This window comes from Thermoascus crustaceus (genome assembly GCF_041956765.1).
Source record: "Thermoascus crustaceus strain CBS 181.67 unplaced genomic scaffold VTN00scaffold_4, whole genome shotgun sequence".
NCBI lineage: Eukaryota > Fungi > Ascomycota > Eurotiomycetes > Eurotiales > Thermoascaceae > Thermoascus > Thermoascus crustaceus.
In genome coordinates this window covers 2,786,414-2,812,828 of record NW_027192530.1, presented here as the reverse complement: position 1 = coordinate 2,812,828, position 26,415 = coordinate 2,786,414, and the positions used below count along the sequence as shown (strand labels likewise).

General features: G+C 51.2%; 7 protein-coding genes across 7 annotated transcripts; 5 read left to right on the top strand and 2 right to left on the bottom strand.

The window, feature by feature from the left end:
• Window positions 1-2,614: 2,614 nt before the first annotated feature.
• On the top strand, window positions 2,615-4,998 carry VTN00DRAFT_7537 (uncharacterized protein; the record flags this gene model as incomplete). The annotated part of the gene is made up of 6 exons (XM_069434291.1): window positions 2,615-3,459; window positions 3,516-3,742; window positions 3,814-3,944; window positions 4,001-4,247; window positions 4,298-4,810; window positions 4,868-4,998. 6 exons carry the CDS (start codon window positions 2,615-2,617, stop codon window positions 4,996-4,998), a joined length of 2,094 nt encoding a protein of 697 aa, XP_069287587.1.
• A 2,635-nt stretch (window positions 4,999-7,633) lies between these two features.
• VTN00DRAFT_7536 (uncharacterized protein) lies at window positions 7,634-10,318 on the top strand (the record flags this gene model as incomplete). Its single annotated transcript, XM_069434290.1, has 2 exons — window positions 7,634-7,801; window positions 8,198-10,318. 2 exons carry the CDS (start codon window positions 7,634-7,636, stop codon window positions 10,316-10,318), a joined length of 2,289 nt encoding a protein of 762 aa, XP_069287586.1.
• Window positions 10,319-11,467: 1,149 nt separating this feature from the next.
• On the bottom strand, window positions 11,468-12,237 carry VTN00DRAFT_7535 (uncharacterized protein; the record flags this gene model as incomplete). Its single annotated transcript, XM_069434289.1, has 3 exons — window positions 11,468-12,008; window positions 12,073-12,116; window positions 12,175-12,237. The coding sequence occupies 3 exons, from the start codon at window positions 12,235-12,237 to the stop codon at window positions 11,468-11,470; spliced, it is 648 nt and encodes a 215-aa protein (XP_069287585.1).
• A 238-nt stretch (window positions 12,238-12,475) lies between these two features.
• On the top strand, window positions 12,476-15,013 carry VTN00DRAFT_7534 (uncharacterized protein; the record flags this gene model as incomplete). The annotated part of the gene is made up of 1 exon (XM_069434288.1): window positions 12,476-15,013. The coding sequence occupies one exon, from the start codon at window positions 12,476-12,478 to the stop codon at window positions 15,011-15,013; it is 2,538 nt and encodes an 845-aa protein (XP_069287584.1).
• A 6,047-nt stretch (window positions 15,014-21,060) lies between these two features.
• Window positions 21,061-21,900, bottom strand: VTN00DRAFT_7533 (uncharacterized protein; the record flags this gene model as incomplete). Its single annotated transcript, XM_069434287.1, has 2 exons — window positions 21,061-21,505; window positions 21,575-21,900. 2 exons carry the CDS (start codon window positions 21,898-21,900, stop codon window positions 21,061-21,063), a joined length of 771 nt encoding a protein of 256 aa, XP_069287583.1.
• A 298-nt stretch (window positions 21,901-22,198) lies between these two features.
• On the top strand, window positions 22,199-22,507 carry VTN00DRAFT_7532 (uncharacterized protein; the record flags this gene model as incomplete). Its single annotated transcript, XM_069434286.1, has 1 exon — window positions 22,199-22,507. One exon carries the CDS (start codon window positions 22,199-22,201, stop codon window positions 22,505-22,507), a length of 309 nt encoding a protein of 102 aa, XP_069287582.1.
• A 1,350-nt stretch (window positions 22,508-23,857) lies between these two features.
• Window positions 23,858-25,134, top strand: VTN00DRAFT_7531 (uncharacterized protein; the record flags this gene model as incomplete). The annotated part of the gene is made up of 4 exons (XM_069434285.1): window positions 23,858-24,106; window positions 24,208-24,458; window positions 24,538-24,961; window positions 25,024-25,134. 4 exons carry the CDS (start codon window positions 23,858-23,860, stop codon window positions 25,132-25,134), a joined length of 1,035 nt encoding a protein of 344 aa, XP_069287581.1.
• Window positions 25,135-26,415: the final 1,281 nt, after the last annotated feature.

The window sequence follows — 26,415 nt, the reverse complement described above, 5'->3', positions numbered from 1 at the left end:
GTTGGATGTGTCATCGCAGGGCAGATACTAACCACCTCACGGAAACCCAACACGGGATACAGTTCACAGGATGTGCATCTCTGCTAACTGTCCAAACTACCTAGCTGTTGGGGCCATCTCCCTGCCAAGCGGATGAAAGGGACGTCGTCTTTTGGAGCAATGAAAGAACTTTGGGATACCCGTGCTTCAACAGCCGATGTACCCCACTTCAACTGCATTTACCACTCGGTCCCTGAAAGATGGCATCACACCATTTCACCGCTATGGATCCTTTCCACCGGACGACAGTAAAGCAAACAAGGCCACGCAGCAGCAACTTTGGAGGCAGATCATGACCTGTACCCAGCTAACTCTAGAGAACAACACAGTCGCCTCCCCACACTGATCACTAGGGGACAGCATTTTCCAATGCTCGAAAAATTTTCGTCGCGGCGATTTCAGGGATGAGATCGAAGGACAAGACAGCGAGCAGCACACGATGGACGCTCTTTTTTTCTTTCCATACAACACTACATGGATTACTTGCCAACCTTGAAGGATATCCGCCTGCTGCCCTAACCAGGTTCACTCTGTCGCCATGCCTTGAACAACGTCAGGTTAGACTCCGGTTTCCAGACTAATGGGCTGTCGTCACTATTTCAACGATATCTCTTATCTTGGACTCACTCAGATTCCCTCTACCTTGCACGGAAGAACAAGTATCCATCACATTCTATCCAGGGAATCCATCTTCGTCTTCAAGGCATCCGCTTGGATGCTTTCGAAAGCGAGGACGGATGAGCTTTCTCTCTGCAGAGAGAATTTTCGGCACATTCCCATAGCCACTCGGTGCTTGTCTTCACTGACAAGCTGCTCTATCGGAGTGGCTATCTTCATGTGCCGGAGAGAAAAACGGTACTCGTTCATGCCCTCTTTTCTGCTGACATGGTCATGTTTCTTGATGGCCATTGCTCAGGTGCCGTCGGCATACATGCATCCTCGAATCGAGTCGATTATGTCTGTCGAGAGCTGTCGTGAAGTGATGATCCTGAAAGAGCACGAAGCACTCGACACAAGATTCATAAAGGATGGGATTTGCTCACGATTACGACTACATCAGGAAAGCACCTCTGTCCTCGTCTGTTCCTTACAATGGAGACGGACGACAGAGGCTCTACGAATGAAGGGTCCGAACAGCGGGGATGCTCTACGGGCATCTTGATAAATAACAGCAAATAGAAGAGCTAACGTGTATAGATGGTTCGAAGAGTCATCAGCAATGCGGTCATCTATGTGTGGTAACATGGGATCCTGGAGGTCATGTCAAGTACAGCTTTGGCCTATCGGTACATGCTCTTAGGAGAGAGCTGCTGGTATGAGAAAGGGCTGTGTCTGCATTGAATGAATATATATTTCGTAGAAAAAAGATCTTTTTTGCAATTTTCTTCTGATTAGCCTGCTGTCAGCAGCCGGCGTTCATTATGGTGCCACTAGATGATGATCCATGAGATCATATATATATTTCCAGCTTTGAAAGTACCTAGATGCTTAAAATAGTAGCCTCCTTGCTTCTACAGAATAATACATCTAGAATCTTAGCCTGTCGATGGACCATGCCGTCACAGAAACCAATAGAGGTAGAGCGGTCGTGGAGTGACACTGAGACCGAGACAGAGGTAACCACCGAGTTGCACCATACGAGGGAGCAGCAAACGGCCTTGCATCGATCTAAGTCCCTGAAGATATACCTAACAGATAATACCACCAAAGACCAATCATGTCAAATACTGCTATTTCAGTCTCATCGCAGAGACCCTGCACAGCTTTATGAGACGGGACGGGAGCGCTTCCGAGTACGAAATGCCAATGGTCTCGATCCGTGCCCTGTCAGATGAAAGAGGTCACCTGCTCAGTCAGTCGCAAGGTTGTACTCCCCTGTAGCCGTGTTGGATTCTTCAGTCTGACAGGTGAGATGCTACAGCTGGCCACGGTCTGGAGGCATTGGAAGGGATGGAGATGAGAAGAGCATCGCAGAGAGCAGAGGTCTATCACATTGTATCTACGTACAGAACAAGCACAGGAATGTAGAGTGACGCAGCAGGCAGCTCTGCATCCGCATCCCATCCCCGCGTGAAGCCCTTGCTCGTGCTGCCCAGTTTGGTCTCGTCCTGTCTCCGTCTACCCCTCAGGCGACGGACAACCAGCCGGACGTCGTCCTCCCCGCAACAGGAACACCATGCTGTTGCATCTGGAAAGCCAGTCTGCTTTCTCTTCACTGCCTCTGCTCCATCTGCTGCTTGCGCCTTGAGCATCATCATCATTATCTGCTTTCTGAGTGCTTCTGCTCCCACCCGGCGGCTCGCCTCGCAAGCGTTGCCCCCCCCCCCCCCGTTCACGGAACAGCGTCACCAGCGCCAGGAACAAGCACGACGGCAGAACCAGAGAACAGAGAGCATCCGGCCACCCCCGTATACGCCAGAGTCTCCCATCAAGCATTCCGGTCGTTGTGCAGCATCAATTCACAGGCAGTTGTGCATTGCCTGAGTCGCAGGCTGCTCGCGTGAGGGTCTCATATGTCCAGCAGTACCCGCTGGGGCGTCGGTGGTTGCTAGTTCCTATCACAGACGACGACAGCATGACCAATGCTCCCTTCCCCCCAGGCTCCGGTGGAGCTCCTCCAACAACCTCATATTCCGGTCCAAGCATCTCCTCGGTGCCACGCCGCTCCTCCTACGCCTCTGTCGTCTCCGGCGCTGCCGTCTCGCCACAGAACTACAGTCCTTTCTCGCACCTGGTCAGCAGTACTGGCTTCCACACCAGCTCCACCCCGAACAGCTCGTCGTACCCCCCGCAGTACCACGCCGACGGCAGCACCACCAGCAGCCGCCTCCAACGGCTCTCGTCCGCCTTGGATGCAGACATGCAGATGAACACCGGCGGAGGGAGCGGCGGGTGGAGGAGGTCGGGCGGTCCTCTGCCGGCGTACTCGAGGCAGTTTGCTGGCTATCTCGGGTACGATGGCTTCCTCCACGGCGCACCGAGCTCCTCCAGCTCCTCCAGCTCCTTCCTCACACCCTCCTACCTCCACAACTCGAGATACGTCGAGCGGCTCGAGGCCGCGCATCGCTCCAAGCTGACCGCCGCCCAGCGAGATGTCGCCGGGAATCCTCCCCTTTCCGCCGCCTCCAGCCGTGTCAATCAGCACCGCATCGCGCCCTCCCACCGCGGGATGACGTATGATATCATCGAGAAGGAGCCCCCGAGCCAAGATGACGATCTGATGCCGCTGCCGTCGAGGTGGAACGAATCAGACAAGTATGTCGGGCTGGACCTGTTGAATGACGGTCTGGAGGTTCGATATATGGGTCCCCCGAACAAGCACGACCACGAGGCCGCTGCAGTCCGGGCCGATCATCCCATGCCGCCGCAGTGCGGGATATACTATTTCGAAGTGACGATATTGGCCAAATCGAAGGAGGGGTACGTCGGATTCCGATACTGAAAGCATCGGAAGTGTTACTGACTTGGGACAACAGGATGATTGGCATCGGATTCTCGAGCCAGAAAGCGTCCGTCGAGAGGCTTCCCGGGTGGGAGCAAGAGTCGTGGGCCTACCACGGAGACGATGGCAAGTCGTTCTTCGGGGAGAGCCAGGGACAAGGACGGCCTTATGGTCCGACATTTACGGTGAATGATACGGTTGGGTGCGGGGTCAACTTCTCAACGGGATGTGCCTTTTTCACCAAAAACGGCGTTTTTCTAGGTAAGTCCCGTTGCGACAGTTGCGAAATCCCCAGTGACACGCCCCGTTGGACCAAACTGACGGGCGTCCAGGGAATGCTTTCCGGGAGCTCAGAAACGTGAAGCTTTATCCTTCGGTCGGAATGAAGAAACAGCCTAATGTCCATATCCGTGTCAACTTTGGGCAAGAACCTTTTATATTTGACATTGATGGCATGGTCAAGGCATGTTTTCTTCTCGCACTTGGTGGAAGGTGACTCTACTAATTTGTTCCCTACAGAAAGAAAAACTTGGGATCCATGCAGAGATCAGTGCGACCAGCGCTGCTAATTTACAGCCTCCGCTAGACGAGCCAACTCTCATCCGGGAGCTCGTCGCTCAATTCCTTGCTCACGATGGCTACGTCGAGACCGCCCGAGCTTTTGCAGAGGAGGTCAGGCAGGAGTCCGCTGCGCTGCAGGATGGGCGATCGCAGCCGCTCAAACAGTACGAAGCTGAGGAAGACCTCGATGCGACCAACAGACAGAGTAAGATAGCCCTTACACGCCGAGTCTGCCCTGATGCTAACGGAGTCTAGAAATCCGGGCGGCGATATTAGATGGGGATATCGATAAGGCCCTGAAGTATACGAACGCATACTACGCGAACGTCCTACAGGACAACCCGCACATCCACTTTAAACTTCGATGTAGGAAATTTCTCGAAATAATAAGGCGCTACAATGACCTGTCCATGGCCAGCTCGAAACGCGGCAAGTCTTCAAATGGCGCGGTTCACGACGACAATGATGTCTTTGACCAAGAGATGGAGCTTGACGACCAGCACGATGGCGGTGGCTACGACGCGGATGGAATGGACACGGAGGAGCCCGAGCCAACCAAATTTCACGACCTTCTCACCGAGGCAGTCCAGTACGGCCAGCAGCTGCGGATGGACTACCCGACGGACGAACGGGGAGGGGACAAAAAGTTGCTGGACGACATATTTTCTCTCGTCGCATATCCCGATCCCAAGTCGTCAGTACACGGGCACTACCTGGATCCAGCCGGCAGAGTTGCCGTGGCGGAAGAGCTCAACTCGGCGATATTAGGTGAGTGCACGCTATTCTTAGCAACTTGTGGCTGTTCATTACTAACTTGCGCCCCAGTCTCGCTTGGCAAATCCTCCTCCGCGGCCCTGGAGCGGCTGTACCAACAGACAGAAGTGCTTGTCAACGAGATTAGCGATGAGGGCGGTGCTGGGGCGTTCATCAATGTCCGGAAGGATTTCTTGGTTTGAGTCGAGTTCGGTTTCAGTTTGCGGCTTGAGTTTACCGCTCACGTTCACCTGCTTTGTTGTCACATAAACCGGCGTAGCATTTGTTTTCTGCATGGTCTCGTTTCAGTCTCAATCTCACATAGCCATGTCATGTCATGTTCTCGCCGCTCCGTCTGCCCGTCAGTTATGTCTCTATAACCTCGCCAGCTTCTCTCTGCTCGAAATACGGTTGCGTCGTCGTCCCTGCCTACCTTGCTCTGTCGTCCAGTTGGAGGTCGTCTGGCATTTATGGGATCTGGAACTGACCACGTGTTGGGCCGCTGGCGATATCAGGCTGTCTATTGTCCAGCCTCGAGTCAGTCAAGACCGTCAAATGTCAAACCGTCAGCAATGCATGGTACAGGGCAGCAAAGCAAGGCTGATCAGGCCAGGCAAGGACGCATCAACGAATGAATATGAAGATGAAGATGAAGAATCTGGGTTAGTCACCAAAGGTAATGAGATCGGTCGGTTAGTCGGTAGGTAGGATTTGAGGTCGTTGGTCGGAGGGTATGATATGAAATGGGTTGTCTGTCCTTTTCTTCCTGTTTTTTTTTATTTTCATGTTTCATGTCCTATCCATCTACATCTACAGTCTACTACGAATGCATAGTATACGTAAATACATACATGAATACACATAGTACACGTCTCTCATTACTTTTGTTTTTTTCCGGGGCGTGTTTGTTCTGTTATTGATTCACTGAGCAGTATTTTGTCTCGTTCGCAGCATACGGGACTCGACTAGGTTCTTGAGCTAGCTGCCTTTCTACCGTTCGGTAGCTGGTGAACAGAACAGTACCTACCTAGACCAAGGAGCCAGAGCTAGCTTAGCTTCGTCAGCTTGAAACGGCTCAAGATCGAGATGTATGTAGTGACATATATGTAACACCCTTGCTTCGAAGATATCTATCTTTTTCATTGATTAATTTTAATTGAATCCGTATCTCGCCCACACGATACGAAGACCGCAAGGAAGTCATGTGATGTTCCTTAAAGTGGCTGGTTGAATATATCCACATCTAAATATTTCTCTCTGCATTAAACACGACATTTCAAATTTCAAATCCACAGCGGCAAACAGAGGAATTATTGTTTCAATCTTCCATGGCTACGGAGTACTCCGTGTAGATGTACATGTAGATGAGTCTGATCTGTATAACAAGAAACATCCCTTCCTTTCTGACCTGGCGCTGTCTGACTCGGGGTTTTTTTTTTCAGAGTTGCTGAGTCCTGAAGATAGAAGGCTTTGGACTGGACCTTGATTACTGTAAATCTCTAGATAGGTAGATGGACAGACAGGTCCATAGTTCATGTTCACGTCGATGTTTCATGTATGTATGTACGTAAGTGGAGTGGGATGAGACGCATGAAGGATGAACATGTGGCGACCTGAGAACAAGATGGAGAAAGAAGCGTGGCGAATATCATAATTACGGAGTAGAGGCATATGCATGTCATCAATGATTGTGATCAGGGCTGCAGTTGTCTACCTGACGTCAAGTTTGGTTACATCTACTCCACATATCCCTGTCCAAAAAGCCACCTCACCTTCCTTGGTGCTATTAGTGGATTGTGATCTGATCTGACCTGGCTGAGTTGACTTGCTTCAGTTCTGTTAGTTACCTATCATAGAATATGGTTAGTTAGGTCCTTTCCAGAGAAGGCTCCATGTCACGTGGGTATAAAACGGTCTATTAAGTTGTACTGTACAGTGGATGCATGTCATCAGGGCTGCAACTGCAACTGTGCACTGTTTCTGAATGAACATCTGGGGTACATACTGCGCGTGGAGTAGAGTACCTTTGACAGGATGTATGTAGGCTACTGCGCAGGTACCGGGTCCTCGGGCCCTAAGACGGAGATGTCTAAGCCTAGGTCCTCCAGGGCTTAGTTAATGGTGGCTGGGTAACTATGTTACGTTACGTTACGAAACAGGAGGCTTAGTCAGACGGTGATAGACAGGGCCGCGGTGCAGATGATCCGCGATGGAAGGTCCCTGACGAGAAAGATCCGACCATCATAGGCTGGCTGTCAGGTAGGGAAGCAAAGAGGAGGGTTGCGCTGGCGGCGTGCGAGTGGGGAACAAGACTAGAATCGAAGGCAGCAGAGCTTCTCCGCATGTGACGAAGAAACGGCCGGTCGGTACCTCGTACGGGGCGTACAGCCGAACCGGGCCCTGCCTTCCGGTACCGACGTCTTACCGGCCCGTCACACGGCTGGGCCAGTCAACGGCGAGGGAATTCCAGCCCTGCGGTGGCACGGACCATAAAGCGCCCCGCGTCCGCAAGGCCCGTACCGAACGGGTACGACGCGCTGACGGTACGGCGATACGATCGCGGACGGCGGTCCAATCGGGAAGCGGTAGGTAGCTCGCAGGTCACCGCTCTCAGCGGTTGCTGCTCACCTACTCTTCGTCCCTCTCCTTTCATCCTGTGGACGATGTGAAGTTCTCACCTCGCATCGCGTTCCCAGAAACCGCCCAGACGGTTGAACACCTGTTTACAGCTCGATGGTCCGCCTTCTGGGACGGAACCCGGTCCCGGTTCACCAGCTCCGCCTCGGAGAGGGTCGAGATCGAACGTGACGACCAGTTCCAGCACGACAACACAGACAAATGGAGGACTCGCATGATTCCGTTCCTGCAGCCCGACAGCCCAGCATTCCAACCTCCTATCCACTCCGATGCTGTTGTGGCCGCCTGGATTGCGCATATCTCCAGCATAACAATGCCGCCCTAGAGGGTCTCGAGAGGGACGTGGCCACCGCTGCCCAGTTGGGTCAGGTACGTGCCGTGCCGGTCTTGCCGTTATTCATTCTTTTACTTCTGTACATTCCTCTGTATTAGATAGATCGATTCTTTTCTTGCCTTTTTCTCTCTTTTCGTTCCCCACGCGGGCCTCAGGCCTTGAACGCGTAGGCCGTCCTGTCGCGTGAGGAATTTTTTTGTTCTTTTACTATACCTTTTTTTTCTTTCTCATTTCCTTTTCCCCTTTCGGTCTCCTCCCCCCCCCCCCCCCCTCCTTCGGATGGAGACCCCCAAGCTGGACTTGTCGTCGTCGATTCTCGCCCAGTGCACTCGAGTCCGTCCTTCTTTTCCCTTTCTCTTTTGTTTCTTGTCATGCTCGTTTGCCGTTCGCCGTCAATTCTCCCCATGGAGTCACTAACGTTCTCTATCCAGGCTTTGCTTCACCGCCATGAGACGTACATGGCCGAGGCCGAAGAGGACCGCAACCGGTTGCTCGCAAATGTCGAACGGCTGGAGCAGGAGAAGCGGGATGTGGAGGACGAGAATGCCCGCATCCTCGAGGAGAACCGCGGCTTGCTCGCCCAGCTCGACGTGCTGAACAGGGCCGTCGCCGAGTCCGACTCCACCATCAAGACGCTAACGACCCAGCTGGAGACCACCCAGATCGAGCTCCGGAGGATGGCCATGTCAGCTGCCCGTGAGGAGGAGCTGGAGGCCCAGCTGAGCGCGATGGAGGCGGAGCAGGCGCAGCTGCAGCAGAAGCTCATCGTCGCCAAGGAGGATGAGAGGTCAGCCGTGCAGCGTTGGAAGAAGGCCGAGTGCATGCTGAGGGATCTCCACGAGCAGGTCGACAGGATGGAGAAGGAGGCGCGGGAGGAGCGGGAGAGACATGTCGAGCTGATCCGGCGCATGGAGCGGAGGAGAGCCGTCGAGAGGGAGCTGGACAATGCAGCTGGACGTCTCAAGGGAGCGGCGGCTACTTCCGCCATGGATCGGAATCAGCGAGGGTCAACTGTAGTTTCCAGCTTCGTCCGTGACATCCTGCAGGACAATGCCAACCTGCAGATGGGTATCATTGAGTTGAGGGAGATGCTGCAGAGTTCGAACGAGGAGGTGCAGAATCTGCGTGAGCAGATTCTCCTGCACCAGCCGATGGCCACGGTCTCGAACGAGCGTGATGAACAACAGCAGGAGGAGAAGCAGCCCAAGATGACTCTCAGCGAGGAATTGGAATCGACGGCTCAAAGAATATCTCAGGAGTTCCACGTGCACCATCACTATCACTCCCCAGCTGCGTCTGCCGGCTCCAAGAGTCACAGGTCCAGCATCAGTCGTCGCTCCAAGAAGAAACGGCCCGCTCCTATCCTGCTGCACTCCGCTTCGGGATCGCAGACTCCAAACCGATCACGCAAGTCGTCCACTTCCTCCACGTCTACGATCATGTCTCAGACTGCTGTCACGATACCCCCTTCGGCCGTACGTCGTCGTTCATTGCAATCGGCGGCAGCGGAGTCCTCCCTAGCAAGCTCTCCACAATCGGGCTACAGGTCATCGTCGATATTCGACCGGACGGACAATGGAGTTGACTACTCGGAACCGACGAGCCCCGAAAGCACCACTTTCTCCCCAGCCATGACTGCTCGACGTCGGAAAGGCTTGTCGGATATCTCATTGCGCACAATACAGCGACCTGCAAGTCCGAAGGAGAACGGCATAGAATCTCTCGAGGACGAGCTCTCTCGTTTGTCGGACGAGCATCTGGAACACAGTGTCGTGGGTGAGGACATGCTGGCGATTGAACCTGCCATCCCCGAGGAATCGGAGGACTCCTCCAATCCGACTACTCCAGCACCGGGCGCCGGGTTCGGGCAAAGCGCTCCTCTTAATAAAACCATGTTCGCCTCCCCATCGCGGGCGAATCATCTACGGAAGAAATCCACTTCTCACGAGAGCCTTTTGTCTGTTTCTGGAATGGACATCCATACCCTTCGCGAGCGTCCATCCCAGCTGAGCTTTCACTCGAGGTACTTTGCCCGCTTGCCCAAACGGATTGCTACCACCAGCTTGCAGTACTCTTCGACGCCGCCGGTCATCTCTACGACCAATATCGAGGCGGACAGGGTGTCGCTCCGTAGCGTCTCTTCGAAAGCGCTGCTCGCATCTGTTGCTGACAGATGCCACCCTCCCGTGTCGCCATCAGAGACATCCGACGAGGGTAATCATCATGATGACAGCACACCGGCTCATGCGCCTGGCAGGGCTGCCAGACTTCGTCGCCGTGTCGGAAGCTGGGTCCTGGGTCGCTGGGGCATGGCGCCCGTATCGTCGAAAAGCGACATGCACGGTGATGATGCCTCGAGTACATCTTCAAAGTCCACAGCCGAGATAGACGTTTCAAAAAGACAGAAGCACAAACCAGATCTTCCGTCCCGACCTCCAGGCGTGAACCAGAAGGGTCCGATTCTGGGGCTGCGGGCCCCGCCTCCGGCGCCAAGTTCAGTGAACGCCGAGCTATTGGACGAGGAAGCGCTCAGGGAGAGTCTGGCAGGGTAGATTGGGCTTCTGGGGTTGTATTCTACGCTTTGTGTTATATCTTTTTGGTGTCACATTATACAGGCGTTATCTCTCGAGTCCAGGTAACGATACGACCGCTCTGCTATCTACGCACTCGTTCTTTTTGGTCATCTGTCACATTTCTGGGTTTCACTATTTCACTCCTTCATACCGGATCAACCGTCGAGCCTGTCTGTATCCGCCAACTAACTGTAGCACGACGCTCTCACAGCTGTTTTTCCTACCTCTCCACTTTTCTTCTTGTGTTTTAATTTGATCTAAATCTTTTAAGAGTCTGTCTTGCCTGTCTTATCTGCCTTACTGCACTTGTATTTTAACTGGTGTTTTCGGATCGGGGCTGGGCTGTTGGTTAACTAGGTACATAATGATACCCAATGCACGGGGGTTCTCCTTTTGCTATCTGTTATCGTGGAGTTAATTTTCTATTGTGCTCCATTCCTTTCCTCTTCCTCTTCCCTTGTACATTCTAGCATAACGGGTCGATTGGGCTATTGGAACGGTCTGGATATATAGATAGATAATGAAGGAATTTCCGTGATGCAGTCGTTTTCTTAGTCTCACTTCGCGGTAGGAATGGGAGAACGAAGGCGGATGTAATGGAGATTTTCCGTATGGACAGCACCGTCACGGCCGAATGGGCTTCCTATCACTCGGATATAGGGGCGTTGGTCGGATCGTCACCTAGTAAGACACGAGATACGGGCTTTGATGTATGGCCCACCACCTCCCGAGTCTGTCCAAGTCGGCCATTGCTGACCGTTCCCACAGATGGGCTTGGTTCAAACGCCCGGGGCGATCCACTTGTTGGTACGCAGCTCCGTACTTCTTCCGCGTCCAGTTCTCCTCTGCATCTCCATAAGAGATGGTCTCGTTAGACAAGGGAAGAGTAGATCCTTGAGCTCTGCAGATCGTTTGGCTCGTGTTATTTGATATGGATGACCTTCCAAAGTTGAAAGCGGATTGTATGTAGTAGGGTATTCATTGATTCAGTGTACACTTATCCGGTTCCTTGACGCCAGTAGACAGTAGACAGAGAGACAGAGAGACAGACCGAGAAACAAACAGACAGACACAGAGCACAAAACATCTTACAGACCAACCACCGCAGAGGCACAAAGGACGGGCATTTTAACCCAGCACCTTCATCTTCTTCTTCTTTTTCTTCTCCCCCTCCTCCTTACTCTTCTTGATCCCCTTCTGCCAATCCCGCCAACTCTCGATCCTCGTCTCCCGCGTCTCCTCCCACGCCTTCTCCTCCTCCCTCTTCCTCTTCCGCGCCTCCATCTCCTCCTCCTCCTTCCTCTTTTCCCTCCCTTCCTCCTGCATCCTAGCCTTCATCTGCCTCCTCCGCCGGGCCTCCTCCTCAATCAACACCTCCACCGTCTTCCTCCGCCACTCCTGCTTGAATTCCTCCGTCTTGAGTTCGGGGGAGTCGAGCGTGTACTTGTGCTCGCGGATGAGGAGGCGGCGGGCGTCGGCGATGCATTCGTCCAGGTGCGTTCGCGCTTTCTCGTCGAGGAGGGTCATCTGGGCTTTCTTGAGGCGGTCGAAGGCGTCGGGCGCGGCCGGGTTGGAGGTCTTGTCTGGATGGATCAGGAGGGATTTTTTGCGGTACTGGAGTTTTATGTCCGATTCGGGGACGCCGGGTTGGAGGTCTAAGACGGCATAACTAGTATCTCCGTCTTCGCGTCAGCTTTGTGATATCCTTCGTGATAGGATTGCGATGGACTTACGCATCGAGCTGGAAGGCCTTCCGGATCCTGTCTATCTCTGCGTCCTGGTGTCGCGTGTCAGTCTCGTCTCGAGGTTCAGATGCAGCGCCGTCGATGTCATACCTTGACGAACTCGGACGCCTCCTTCTCGAGCGCGTCGAGCGCATCTCTGTCTTCGTCAGCCATAGTCGAGGTGCCTTGCGCGGACAGAGGCTCTCTCTCTCGAAGTCTAGCTGTTGTTGATGAAGCTCTCCGCGTGTGGGGAAGCGTGAGATCTTCTGTGATCGCCCTCGCGCCGTCTCTATCTTATCGCGCCGGATGACTAAGCGGCGCCCGAAAAAAAGTCACCGTTGAACATCTTCACAGTCCACGAGCACGACTTCGACGATTACAGTCCCCAGACAACAAGACAACGGTTGCCAGTATGGCTCCGGCTCAGGCGTCCCACCGGAAGGGCCGCAAACCCGTCCGGCAGAACGCCCGCACGCTGAAACGCAAGCGCGGCGAGGAGGAGCTCTCGTCGCTGAAGCAGCGGGTCGACGAGCTCGATCCCAAGAGCAGCTCGCTCGAGTCCTTCTCTGACCTGCCTCTCTCCGAACCCACGGCCTCGGGGCTCGCGGCATCGCACTATAAGACATTGACCGACATCCAGTCCCGCGCGATCCCCCATGCGCTCAAGGGCCGCGACGTCCTGGGCGCCGCGAAGACCGGCAGCGGGAAGACGTTGGCCTTCCTCATCCCGGTCCTCGAGAACCTCTACCGCAGCCAATGGACCGAGTACGACGGTCTGGGCGCCCTGATCCTCTCCCCGACGCGCGAGCTCGCCATCCAGATCTTCGAGGTCCTCCGCAAGGTCGGCCGCTACCACACCTTCTCCGCGGGCCTGGTCATCGGCGGGAAGTCCCTGCGCGAGGAACAGGAGCGTCTCGGACGCATGAACATCCTCGTGTGTACCCCCGGACGTATGCTGCAGCACCTGGACCAGACCTCCTCGTTCGACGTGTACAACCTGCAGATGCTGGTGCTGGACGAGGCGGACCGTATCATGGACATGGGCTTCCAGAGCACCGTCGACGCCATCGTCGAGCACCTCCCCAAGGAGCGCCAGACCATGCTCTTCTCCGCGACGCAGACCAAGAAGGTGTCTGATCTTGCGCGTCTGAGTCTCCAGGACCCTGAGTATGTGTCGGTGCATGAGGCCGCGCCCAGCGCGACCCCGTCGACCCTGCAGCAGCATTACGTTGTTGTTCCGCTTCCGCAGAAGCTGGATATCCTGTGGAGTTTTATCCGGAATAATCTGAAGGCGAAGACCATTGTGTTTTTGTCGTCGGGTAAGCAGGTGCGGTTCGTCTACGAGTCGTTCAGACATCTCCAGCCCGGTGTGCCGCTGCTACATCTGCACGGCCGGCAGAAGCAGGGTGGACGACTTGACATCACGACCCGGTTCTCGTCGGCTAAGTATTCGGTGTTGTTTGCTACGGACGTTGCGGCACGAGGGCTGGACTTCCCTGCCGTCGACTGGGTCATTCAGCTCGACTGCCCCGAAGACGCGGACACATACATCCACCGTGTCGGGCGGACGGCACGTTACGAGCGTAATGGACGCGCGGTCCTGTTCCTCGACCCGACGGAGGAGGAGGGCATGCTGAAGCGGCTCGAGCAGAAGAAGGTCCCGATCGAGCGGATCAACGTGAAGGCGAAGAAGCAGCAGAGCATCAAGGACCAGCTGCAGAACATGTGCTTCAAGGATCCTGAGCTGAAGTATCTGGGCCAGAAGGCATTTATTTCCTACGTCAAGTCGGTGTATTTGCAGAAGGATAAGGAGGTTTTCAAGGTGAAGGAGCTGCCTCTGGAGGAGTACGCGGCTAGCTTGGGTCTGCCCGGTGCGCCTCGTATCAAGTTCATCAAGGGAGAGGATACCAAGTCGCAGAAGAACAAGCCCCGCGCCCTGGCGCATCTCTCCAGCGACGATGAATCGGACGAGGAGGGCGGCGAGAAGAAGGAGAAGAAGAAGGAAGTCCGCACCAAGTACGACCGCATGTTCGAGCGCCGCAACCAGGACGTCCTGGCGGACCACTACTCGAAGCTGATCAACGACGACGGCACCGCCGTCGCAGCTGAGGCTGGCGCCGCCAACGATGCCGACGAGGACAACGACTTCCTCTCCGTCAAACGCCGCTTCGAGGCCGGCGACGAGGGTCTCGGCGGCAGTTCCGCCGCTGGAACCTCCATCGCCGGGTCCATCACCGGTGACGACGAGCTCGACGAACGTATCAAGCGCAAGGAGGTCAAGGTCGTCAATCTCGAAGGCACCAAGGAGCCGCTGATCGTCGACTCGAAGCGGCGCGAGAAGCTGCTCAAGTCGAAGAAGAAGCTCCTCAAGTACATGAACAAGGGAACCAAACTCGTCTACGACGACGACGGCAACCCGCACGAGGTCTACGAGATGGAGGACGAGGAGAAGTTCCGCGCCGCGGGCAACCCCGACGAGCAGCGCGCGAGATTTGTCGAGCGCGAGGCCGAGCGGACGCGTCTTGCCGATGTCGAGGACAAGGAGATCGCGAAGCAGAAGAGGAGGGAGAAGAAGGAGAAGCGGAAGGCCAGAGAACGGGAACTCGCGGAGCAGCAGGAGCGCGGGCCTGTTGCCGTCTTGGCACCGTATGAGGAGGATGAAGCTGTAGCTGGCGAGGATATGGACATGGACGACGCGGACGGCTTCTCCGAGCCGGAGGTGCGGGGCGAGGACCAGGAGATGGAAGATGTCGAAGATACCCGCCCGACGAAGAAGCAGAAGAAGTGGTTCCAGGATGATGCTTCTTCTGATGAAGACGAAGCAAGTGAGAAGTTAAAGAGCAAAAAGAAAGACAAGAAACACGGCAAGAAAGAAAAAGCCCCCGGCGAGCCGGTCGAGGTGCAGACGCTCGAGGATCTGGAGGCTCTTGCGAGTGGGTTGCTTTCGTAGTCTCGAGCTGTTCGTCAGACTTGGAGGGTGGGTTGTGTGTTGGTTTTTTATGTCTTGTCTATATCTACTCATATTATTTATCGAGTGTGCTCTTTCTTGCTCATGCACACTGTGTGTCTTGTTGATATCCCTTGTGCTTTTCTCTTTCTATCTGGTGCCAATGACCAACCACTTCATGTATGCATGCATATTTGTACATAGATAGCAAGCTCCGGCGTAGGTGGAACTCACAAAAGTTTTGGCAGGATTTTTTTTCCTTTCTTTTTTATAATAGCATCCTTCGTAGCCTACTTAAGCACTATTACCGCTATCACTACCGCTACTACTACCCTAGACTACCTAGGTAGGTACAGTAGGTAGATATCTACGAGATCTATAGGGTCTAGTTAATTTACACTTCCCTTTCCTTTCCTTCCCGGTGGATTTTTTTTATTTTTGATTTTCTCTTGAAGCTGAACCGTTCAACCGTCTAGGACTCTTGGACCTGGACCCGGCTCGGTAAGTTAGGTAGTTAGTATTTCTTACATGCTAGTGAAAGAATAAGATGAGTAATAGGTTAGTTAGGCATGTGGAGTTATCGACGGCCAGCGGCCGGGCCGGTAAAGGGAGTGAAGTGAAGGTGCGCTGGAATTCATTCATGGTTTCTATCCAATATCTACGTGACTGAGCCAGAGAAGGTATTTACCTAGAGGTAGGTAGTGAATGGTATCGTGAAGATCCCCCCCCTTCTCTCATTTAGAGTATAAGTATCTTGTCTTGTCTCGCCTTCTATGTTCAATTTTTTTTTCTCTTTTTTGTTTATATACCCTGCAGATACCTACCCTACCTATCAGGTACCTATCTACCCAGATTTTGCATAGTTAGTTACTTAAGGTGTTCCTTCTCTAACTACAGTGTACGTACTGTACACAAGGCTTGCCTATGTCTATATGTCTATCTACTCTTGAGAGACCTACCTATCATTACATACCTACGTTCTCCGATATAAAGAAATATCCACTTACCTATCAGGGCTATTTAATTATACAATTGGTCAAAAGGGGTCTACTCTGCATGTTCTTTCTGCCTCCCTCCCTCTCAATCGTTGATCGTTAAAGCAAAACCATAATAGAGCGCGAAGGCGATGAAGGTGAATGCCCCAGATCACTTACTCTCCCCAAAAAGGAATACCTACCCGCCTTCTTCTTTCTATATCCAATCCAACCTCTAATCTCCGTCTTGAAGTGACATGATGTCCAACCAGGGACAAGGGAATACCGATATCAGGGAATTGATTAAAAACTTCACCCCCACCCCGCACTCACCATGAAGGTGATTATTAGTTCTTCCATGGTGCAACTTTCTTATCTTTATACTATACATACCATAGTATGTCCTGCAACACGATGTCATGAGTGTTGTGTTGTAGGATTGAAGCAAAAGATAAACTCAAGAGATGGCTCATTATCTTTGCTTATTAGATTATTAACTTACTTACTTACTTATCTTGCTTAGATCTTGATATCCCCGCTCATCTGGAGCTTTAACTTTGGTAGTTGGGTGGTAGTTGGGTCAGGCAGGTGGGCAGGTAGGTCGGGGGGGGGACTTCTTTCTCCCTTTTTTTACTTGTGCGCCTGCTACAGGTACATAAATGCAGGCCTGAGAAGAAAGCGCTCAGCAATATGCATCTATTTACTGATGGCGATGACGCTCCCAATAAAATGGGGTTGTCTCCTTTGGTTTTTTTCTAATCCTAATCTCTTTAAGAATTCTGGTAACCGCGACAAGTCCAATTCGATTTTCTTTCTTTCTACTCTCCTGGCTACAGCTATAGGTGTTCTGAATTAGACAAAATGCCATATGGCCATATATACACACCGACAAGGAGGCTGAACTGGCTCATCGCTACATATATAGAATGGGATTTACGGTCGATTTACACATCACCGCCACATCCCCCCTCTCTCAGAATGGCAGTGTCAGTGTCGTTGATGAACATCGTAAGTGTTTGAAGAATGCTTGAGAAGTGTTTAAGTGCCCTTCAGATTCAGTCCGTGGGGTTGCCAATGAAGCTGTGGCTGCCGCTCTGGGACATAGCCGAACAGCATTCAATAAAGGGATCACTGATGTTTATACAGGGCCGGTAGCACCGGCATTGAATAAACTCAAGGAAAAGAGAACTTAGATTCTACCTACGGAATCCAATTCAACAAAGATGGCTTCCGCGCAGAAAAAGACTCCAAATACAATGTGGATAAATTCTGCATGAAGAAGAACCTGGATCCTTTGTCGGAAAGGGACCGTCACAAGGCGGGTTGTGGTTTGTGTCTCAGCCAAATGGATGAGTGGCTCAAGAGCGGTCGCAATGCCATAGACGAAGTTCTCAAACTCGATTTCGCTCTGGCTATTAAAGTCAAATGCGCATATTTCCGAGCGGAAGATAAGCCATGGCATGGACAAGGGCAGTTATATTGTTTCATTTTTCTATTTCTATTGAAAGTACCCAGACGTTCCTTCGCTGGAAACCAAGAATCAGATCTATACTTACCTGGTTCAATAGAAGCCAGACGGACAAGAATAATGCTACTAATACCTGGAACGGATCTGAAGGGGAACATCTTCTGCTGGGACTGGGTTGTGGCAACATACAGATCAGATGCCTGTGAATGGATATTTGTCTTTATACCGAGGATCAGTTTTCGTCGAGTTCCAAAAGGGCCAAAATGCCGTGGGAGAATGCCTTAAAAGGTCCGAAAATACAGTACCTGACCAGCAAGGATATCCACTACCGAGTGGAGTTTATCGAATTTTGTTTGAACTGGAGAGACAAAGACTGAACTAGAAAATGCATTACTCGAGCTTTATACTGAAGTACTCAGATGCCAAATCCTCACATCTATACTATGTGGTCATTCACAACAATCTATTATCTCGCTTCGTAGAGCAAGGAAAGTATAGCTATCGAGAAACCTTTCCTCTTGTTTACTGAAATCAGCCGTTCTCAGAAAAAGGCCACAACCTTCCCCTCCATCGAAAGCCCCTGTGGTTCATCCGACAAGCGCTCAATCAGCAAATCAGGTCCTCCAAGCTCCCGTTCCCTTTCTATTTACGCAACCTGTCTCCAGTTTTGCCTCGCCCGAGTCCCCAGCCACGCCATGTCATGCCGGACCGAGGGTGACGAATCCGAGTTCTTTAGTTTTTCTCCTGGTGCAAGGACATCCTGGAAATTAAGAGATCACCCCCCTTTAGAAGATGGTATCTTTAGCGTCAGCGACTCTCCCACTGAATGGCACCAGCCCTTGGGAGCTTGGTGATGGGGTGTCTCTGGCTGGGGAAACGGTATAGTTGATTAAAAGATAGATGGCCTCTTATGATGCGAACCTCGAGATCTTTGTATACACTGTTCTACTTCTTAGTCAATGGCTCGCTATTGCGCACAGTGATGCTAGCAGATAAGGAAACTTTGAGTGGCATCTCTCACCTGATGAGTGGAATAAATTAGTTCAATAGTTTCCTTCTGTGGTCTTCTTATACCTTTCATATCAATACCTCTAACCGAAGAAGTGGAAAAATCGGTCGCTGAAGACCTCGACTCGAAACATCATCCTGTCAGAATGGCCTGGAATCCCGGACTCAACCCATCGGTTCCCACAATCTACCACCGTTCGGGCACCCTGGTACCAGCTCAATTGTCCGTAACCTGCAATCACACCGCGAGAGCCGATCTCGTCCTTGAGGATGATGTCCCTCTAGATCTTCAACATACCAATTACCCTGCTGATCACGCCAAAATGCATGTTGTCTTTTGCTCATTCGACAAGAGGGGGTCATTCATGAAACAAATTGCATCCAAGAACTACATGGGTGAAACGCTGCATAATGTCCGCCTTTCCCGTGGATCTTCAGCCGAGTTTGCAAACATTTTCTGGCTCGGCGAGTTGGCAAACCTATCTGACCTGGACAAGGAAAAGTGTGTGTTTTGAGTCCCTGTGTGAAGGGGTTCGACAATCACAATAACTGGCCCAGTCCTTTGGCATACGATTCAAGCTGTAAGAAGAACCTGTTCTTATCTGCTGCCTTTGTGATCTGAAAAATGTAACCCACAGAATACAACTCAAGCTAAGATTTGCATTTTTTCTGTTTCCCACCGGGCTACTCAGAGGCTCCGGCAAAATTCCAAAGACCGCAAAGGACAGAGAGAAACAAACGCTAGGGGACATGACCAAGTCATGTTCGGCATCCCACACGCTTTAACCTTCAACATCTCTCAACCCTGCACCTACCCAGACCTTGCAATCCACAACCTTTTTTCCACGTATACGATCTGACTTTCGACTACTTTATTGCTTTAGATATTTCCCATATAGATTGCATTACTAACCCCAGTGGCCTCACTAATAAAACCCTACAGGTCAGAACCCTCATTTTTACAACCGTCCACCTTGATCTCACATCTTATCTTCGACATGATCGCTACCTGTTGCAATCTGATACATAACAGAAAAACAAGATCAGGAAATACAGGCCCTGCATCACGATAGCGAGCTCCTTTACCACCACCGTACAAATGCCATTAAGATGCGACACGTCGTCCTAGATGGCGAATCGGAGCCAGAGGGGAACATTTCCTCATGCTTGTGTGCAGAGGAACAATGTAGGGGAAGCTACCCTCAGAGACAGCCCTCCTCAAACTCAATGCTGTCTGGTACTTGACGTTTTTCTATCTATTACTACTACCACCACCTAAGGGCACAGAGTACCTAAGATGACTATAGTTCTAGAATTATACTTCGATTATACTCAACCCCCACCAGCGAAGTGCGGTTACTATCATTTGTTGAATCTCAATGATATGGACATGCGCAAAATCAAAACCAAGACAAGCATATACCTATAAGACTGATACATCATATCACTAGAGAGACCTTCCATCTTGCTGATTGATGAATGGCCAACAATGGTAGTTGAGGTTGGATTATCAGAACCAAAGAGCAAGCTTGAAGCTGATGCCAAATACTGGCTCACTGAACCGAATGAGTGTTGCTGTCCAATGTAATCGTCGACAGTCTATAAAGGTTAAACAATACTAATTCACTGATGGACGGGCCATCTCAGAAATCCCCGGATTGACTGTTGGTCTTTTACTGTCTTCTCCTGGGATGACTAGCTCTCTTACCTACCAGTAGACCATTCTCATTCCTTGTTCGGTGCTTTTTCGGTGAGTTACATATCGATTTGGATCTAAAAACACATTTCTGCTTGTGGGAGGCTGTTAAGAGCACGCAGACGGTTTTTTGGGGGCAATGGCGGAGGTGTCCTCGCTCAACGTCACGGCCCTTCTACACAAAAAGACTAGAGAAACAAGAAGTACAAGAGTAAGACGTCTGAAGAGGAGCTCAAAGATCGCTTTTTAGAGCTGGATGATGAGTAGCCCCGTTTCCCTACGGAGCAGGTTTAGTCTTTCTTGCAATCCCAGATGAAATGAAGCTCACCAGTTGAGAAACCCGATGCCCATGCAGTCAATTGCGGTGGGATGGTTGGGGGCTTCCTTCAATCTTCTCCTGATGGCGACTCCCCTCTGCAATTCACTTGAAGACTTTAAGGGGAATAGTGCCTCTCCTTTCTCCTCAATCCGCTAAACAAGTGCATAGAGAGAAAGCCTTAGAAAATACTTGATATTAGGAATTGGGATATGGAAATATTGCTGGTAGTATCAAATTGCTGTATACCTACTACCTAGGTATAATACCTAACTTAGTGTAAAGAATGTTGAGTACTACTTAATGACAGTACAGTATGCTCCAAAAATTGATAGTTGTTCCAGGTCATATTGACTCATGTCATATCATAGCTGCGTGCCTAAAATAAAATAGATATGAAAAGCTGATTTAGAGTGCAAGAATGGCGGAGGATTAATAATAATTACCAATAAAAAATATGGCTAAAGCAAGATTGAAAAGGGAGAAAAAGGGAAGGGGACCTCAAGGGATTGCTGTATATTACCTACCTAATGTGGTGGACACCAGGGCTCTTCAAATCTGACAAATCCATTGAATTCTACCAGACCCTTATTTGTCTGCCAAAATACTATCAAGGATGTGAGATGCATCCTTGTCAGCAGCCGCCCATTCACTCTTGATGACATTTTGGTGGGCAGCGCTGCGGACTTGGAGAGTCACCTTTAAAGGGGCAGGCCTCAAAATTGCGTCCTGCATCAAATCCCAGGGATCAATGTGCAATTCTTTCCCACTTGCATCATTATAAGCCGGGCTGATGTTGTAACCCCACAGGACACAAGAGATGGCAATCTCCAAGGAGTATTGAGCCAAGTGCTGCCCGACACAGATCTGCCTACCAAAGCTAAACATATTCACAGGGAGATTTGGATTTTCCAGCCACCTCTCAGAGGAGAAGTAGTATGGGTTCTTAAATACATTCTCATTGAATTCCATGGACCAGTTGTGCGCGATGACCCAGGCACCCTTGGGGATGTGGTATCCCATGTACTTATCACTGTCGATGACAGCATGGGAAACGCCTACCAGGGCGATTGTACGCCATCAGAGGACCTTGTTCACAAACACTTTGATGTACTTGAGGTTCTCCATGTTGTCGAATGTGGGCAATCTCGCGGTCCCGACAACCGTGTTGAGTTCTTGCTGGGCTTTCTGGATGGCACCTGGATGCAGCAAGCTGGCTAGTATGAAGACTTCCAGAGCCGCGCTTGTTGTATTGTGTCCTCCCTCAGACAGCATGCCGATGGTGTGTGACACTTCATACAGTGGCATATCCTGCGCCTCTTTCAGTTGCCGGATTTGTTTGGTCCAGTTCCATGATCTGTCTTGCTGAGCGGATGCGAAGTTGGCCGCAAAGGACTTGCTCTCGGCTTCAAACAGTTCATCTCCCATTCTTTTCCACTTTGCAAGGCATCTCGGAACTATATAGTCCAGAACGGGAAAGACGTCCACCAGCCAGGCCCCGGTCTCACAGCCCACTTCTTCCGTTCAAACAGCTGATCGGCCTCCTGGATCTCTGTTCATCTCCTCTCAATACCTGTTTTCCGTATGCCAGTGTGAGTATGATGCTAGACGTGAATCGATGCAACCGCCCCTCGAAGTCGTCGGTGGAAAGGAACTCGTAGACAAGCTGCTTGCCCTCGAGGTCCTGCAGTGGGCGGCATCTCTTTGATATGCGGGCATTCAGGAGATGGATATGCATGCGGTTATGAGTTTTCCATTTGTCGCTGTACGGGAAGAGAGGTGTGAAGATGTTCCTGCCCACCCACTCGCAGGCTACGACGAACCGTGGCCTGGAACTGTAGATGGCGCCGCGCTTGTCGAGGAGGTCGTGAGCAGCCGTGGTGCTTCCCAGGACGAGGGCAGTGTTTGGACCAAACCTGGCGCTGACGACCGGTCCGTTCTGCTTGTGCCATCTCTGGAATTCTCTCTATGGGTTCACTTTGGGAAGCTGGTGCAGATTCCCTATGAGTGGCAGTGGGGGAGGTCTGAAGGGTAAAGGCAGCTGTTTGCATGAGTAGTAGATGATTAAAGTGTAGAAGACTGAGATAACAGCCAATGTAATTAATAGTGTCAGCGTCTTGTTGTTTCCTGCTGGTTTTTTTACTATCAAATGAAAGTATCTTCAGCAATGTACATGGGACAAATCAGTTGGTGATATTGACAAATATACGATACGGAACTGCGGAATGTATCCCCTACCTATATAGTACCAGTTCCTTTCGAAAGAGCATAAGCTGTGCCCAGCCTAGCAGAAAATCTGAGCTTAACTTGCGCAGTACATTACGTTGAGCATAGTCCCATCGATGCATCCAGGAACATTAGCAGAACCATCTAACCGCCCATTAGATAGGACTTGCCGTGTAGAATTTTTTTTGTATGAAGGCTCACTCTCTCAGCCAATATTAGATGGTGAGCACAGATCTTCCATGTGCTGGCGGGCTGTCACCTGGCCACTCATATGCCTTTTCAACCCAGCATATAGTAAGCAAGTCGGCAACCGCAACTATATGGATATGATCTATCATTTAATATTCAACCTGTCATTCAACCATTCAATCGGCCTATCTTTCGACATGTTATTTGGCGCAGTACAATCTGACAGGCAGTGTGACAGACCTACAGATAAATAAGTACCCACTCAGAAAGGCAGGTGGATGGAGCGTTAGAAACTGCAGAAACAATTAGCACTCTGCTCTATTTCTAAATGTAGACTAACCTTGAGTCTAGATGTATGGCAAGTTGAAAAGCACGGGGCCAAAGGCAACTAAAACCCGTTTGCATACCTAGCTCGGGAATCACATACGAGTTCTCCGAGTATCCCTCCATCCTCTCAGCTCAACCACGGATTCCAACTGGGATCAAAGACATTATAGCATATTGCGTTCTTGCCTGGTTCAAGTCCATCAGAATGCGGGTTGAAGCATGATGCATGTACACGCTGTACTACTACTTAGCCTCGGCCACTCAACGAACCACAAACGACGCTCAATGGGATCTTCAGAGCAGGGGTGACTCCGAACTGATTATGTACTTAACCTGCTAATATGCCCCATGTTCGCAAAATGCCCACCGCTGCGTTACAATCGGACTGGATTGCGGGGTTTGGAGAACATAGCCTCGGTCGATGAGTTGAACGACGCTGTCATGATGGATAGTCTTCTAAGCTGGCTCTATCTCCAGAGTCTACATAAATTATTGCAACGTCTGACGCGGGTGCAATAGCTAATGGAATCTTGATATCATATAACTTACGGCCCAGATATCTCTGCAAAGTCCAAATCACCAACTCACAGAATTAGTTGATTATCACACGTCCCACGGACATACACTCCAGACAATGTCCACGATGACAGATAAAAAGAACATCGATATCCCGCTCCTCGAGCAACCGGCATACACTTCTCACCGACTCCGCGTCGTCGTTATCGGCGCAGGCTTTTCCGGCCTGGTCTTTGCGTACAAGTACCAGCACGAGTTCCCGGACCTGCAGGACTTCATCGACCTCACTATCTTCGAGGCGTTGGATGGCGTGGGCGGGACATGGAGGGTCAACACATATCCAGGGGTTCAGTGCGATGTGCCCGCACATTTATACGTGAGCAGCTTCCTCATCCTTCTTCCCTTTTCTCCTTTGGGAGGGAGGAATGCTACAGGATGAGAGATATTGTGATTATTGCTAACACATCTGATTAACAGGCATTCCCATTCGACCCGAACCCTAACTGGAGTAGGCTTTATGCCGACGGTGACGAGATACTCGAGTATACTGAGAAGACGTGTGATAAGTGGAATCTGCGACGGCACGTACAGTTCAATTCCAGAGTTATGGGGGTAGAGTGGCAGGAGGAGGAGGGAAAATGGAAGACTCAGGTCGAGAGTAAGAGTGATGGTGGGAAGCAGAGAGAGGAGTTTGCTGATGTGCTGATCACGGCGGTGGGTGTTCTGAGGTAAGCTGACTATCATTGTCTGTCTTATACACATGTCTCCCGATACGAGTACGGGAGTATTGATATATGAGGCATACAGCCGATGGAAATGGCCAAACTTTCCCGGTCTCCGCGACTTCAAAGGCCAAATCGTGCATTCAGCGGCCTGGGACCACAACTATGACTACTCGCACAAGAGAATCGGCATCATTGGCAATGGCTCGTCTGCAATACAGATCCTCCCAAAGATGGCCCGGCTCGAAGGGACGCAGGTTACTAGCTTCCAACGGGGGCCTACCTGGATCACTCCAAGCCTGGGATCGATTTTAGGTGGTCAGGCTATAAGATCAAAGAGTGAGAACTGGCACAGCGAAGCAGTTAATGGCGAAGATGGGAAAGAGAAAGGAGGGGACAGTTTTAATCCAGCCTATTCGAAAGCGGATATCGAACGGTTTCAGGACCCAGAGGTTCACAGGGCGTACCGCAAGATGCTGCAACAGGGGATGAACAAGGGTTTCCGGATGGTAGGTCCCCTGCTTCGACATATACCCCTTTTGCTAGGAGTTACAGTACTAACTGAACCCAGTTTCGCAAAGAATCCACAGAATACCACAAAGCACTCAAGGCCGCAGAGTCCCTAATGCGCGAGAAGCTGAAAAACGACCCTAACCTCTGCGACAAACTGATCCCCAAATAGGAAGTTGGCTGTCGCCGTCTCACCCCCGGAGACGGCTATCTCGAATCATTCCTCCTCCCAAATGTCCAGCTCACAAACTCACCCATCACCCGGATCACAGAAACAGGCATCGAAACCGAGTCCGATTCTCATCCACTAGACGTAATCATCTGCGCAGCAGGCTTCGACGCCTCCAACATCCCCTACTTCCCGGTAACCGGTCGAAACGGGCTCGCCCTGGCCGAGAAAGAAAGACGAACCAGAATCCTACCTCTCCCTCGCCTGCCCGGACTTCCCCAACTACTTCATCTTCACGGGCCCCAACGCAACCGTGAGGCACGGCACCCTGCTCACCAGCATGACCTAATGGCTCCGCAAAATCGCGACTGAGGACATCAAATATATCGTGCCCACGCAGTCCGCGACGTACGGTTTCGCCCGGTACGGCGACCGGATCCACGACACCTGTTCGAGCTGGTACAAGAATCACCGCATGAGCGGACGGGTGACGGCGACGTTTCCCGGGTCGGCGCTGCTGTATCGGCGGATGATTTCCGAGTTGAGGCCCGAGGATTTTGAGATCGGGTATCGCGAGCCGAGTGGGAATCGGTTTCGAAGTATCATGGGAAATGGGTTTACGGGGTATGAGTTGGAGGAAGGGAATGATTTGGCTTTTTATATATAATACGCCTCTAGTAAGATATATGGGTCGAGAGGGCGAAATACCCAGGGTAGGTATCTATGAGAAGTTCAGGTTGTCTAGCTATCAAACAAGAATCTATGTCAATGCTTAATTACTATTTCAAGAATCCCAATAGTAGGATAATGCATAGAACAAAGTAGTAATCAACAGAAACTCCTTCAAAAGTCCTAAATACCTTAAACTGGGATCAAGAAACTTGACATTTATTCCGTTCCTTATCTACCTACCCAAGATACAGGCTAGCTCCACTCCATATCAAAATCAGATTGCCTCGAATGGCAGACAGATCCTTCCGAATTAGGCACTTCTATCAACCACACATTTATTACTATCAGTGTATAACAGTAGAATATATATGCGCGCAGGAGGCAGGGAAGAAGTAAATGTTCCAATTCGGGAAAGTGTCCGACAAACGGTGCGGGCGAGACCTCGGGAAGCCCGTTCCCATCTTGCATTATCATTTACTTTCGGCCCGCGTGCCCTAATTATCAAGGGTTCCCGACTCCGGGCCTAGCATTAAGGTTAAGTTTCCGATAGAGACTTATATTGTATGTCTATAGAGGCATACGTAGGTGACTAAGCGTATGTAGAGATAACGT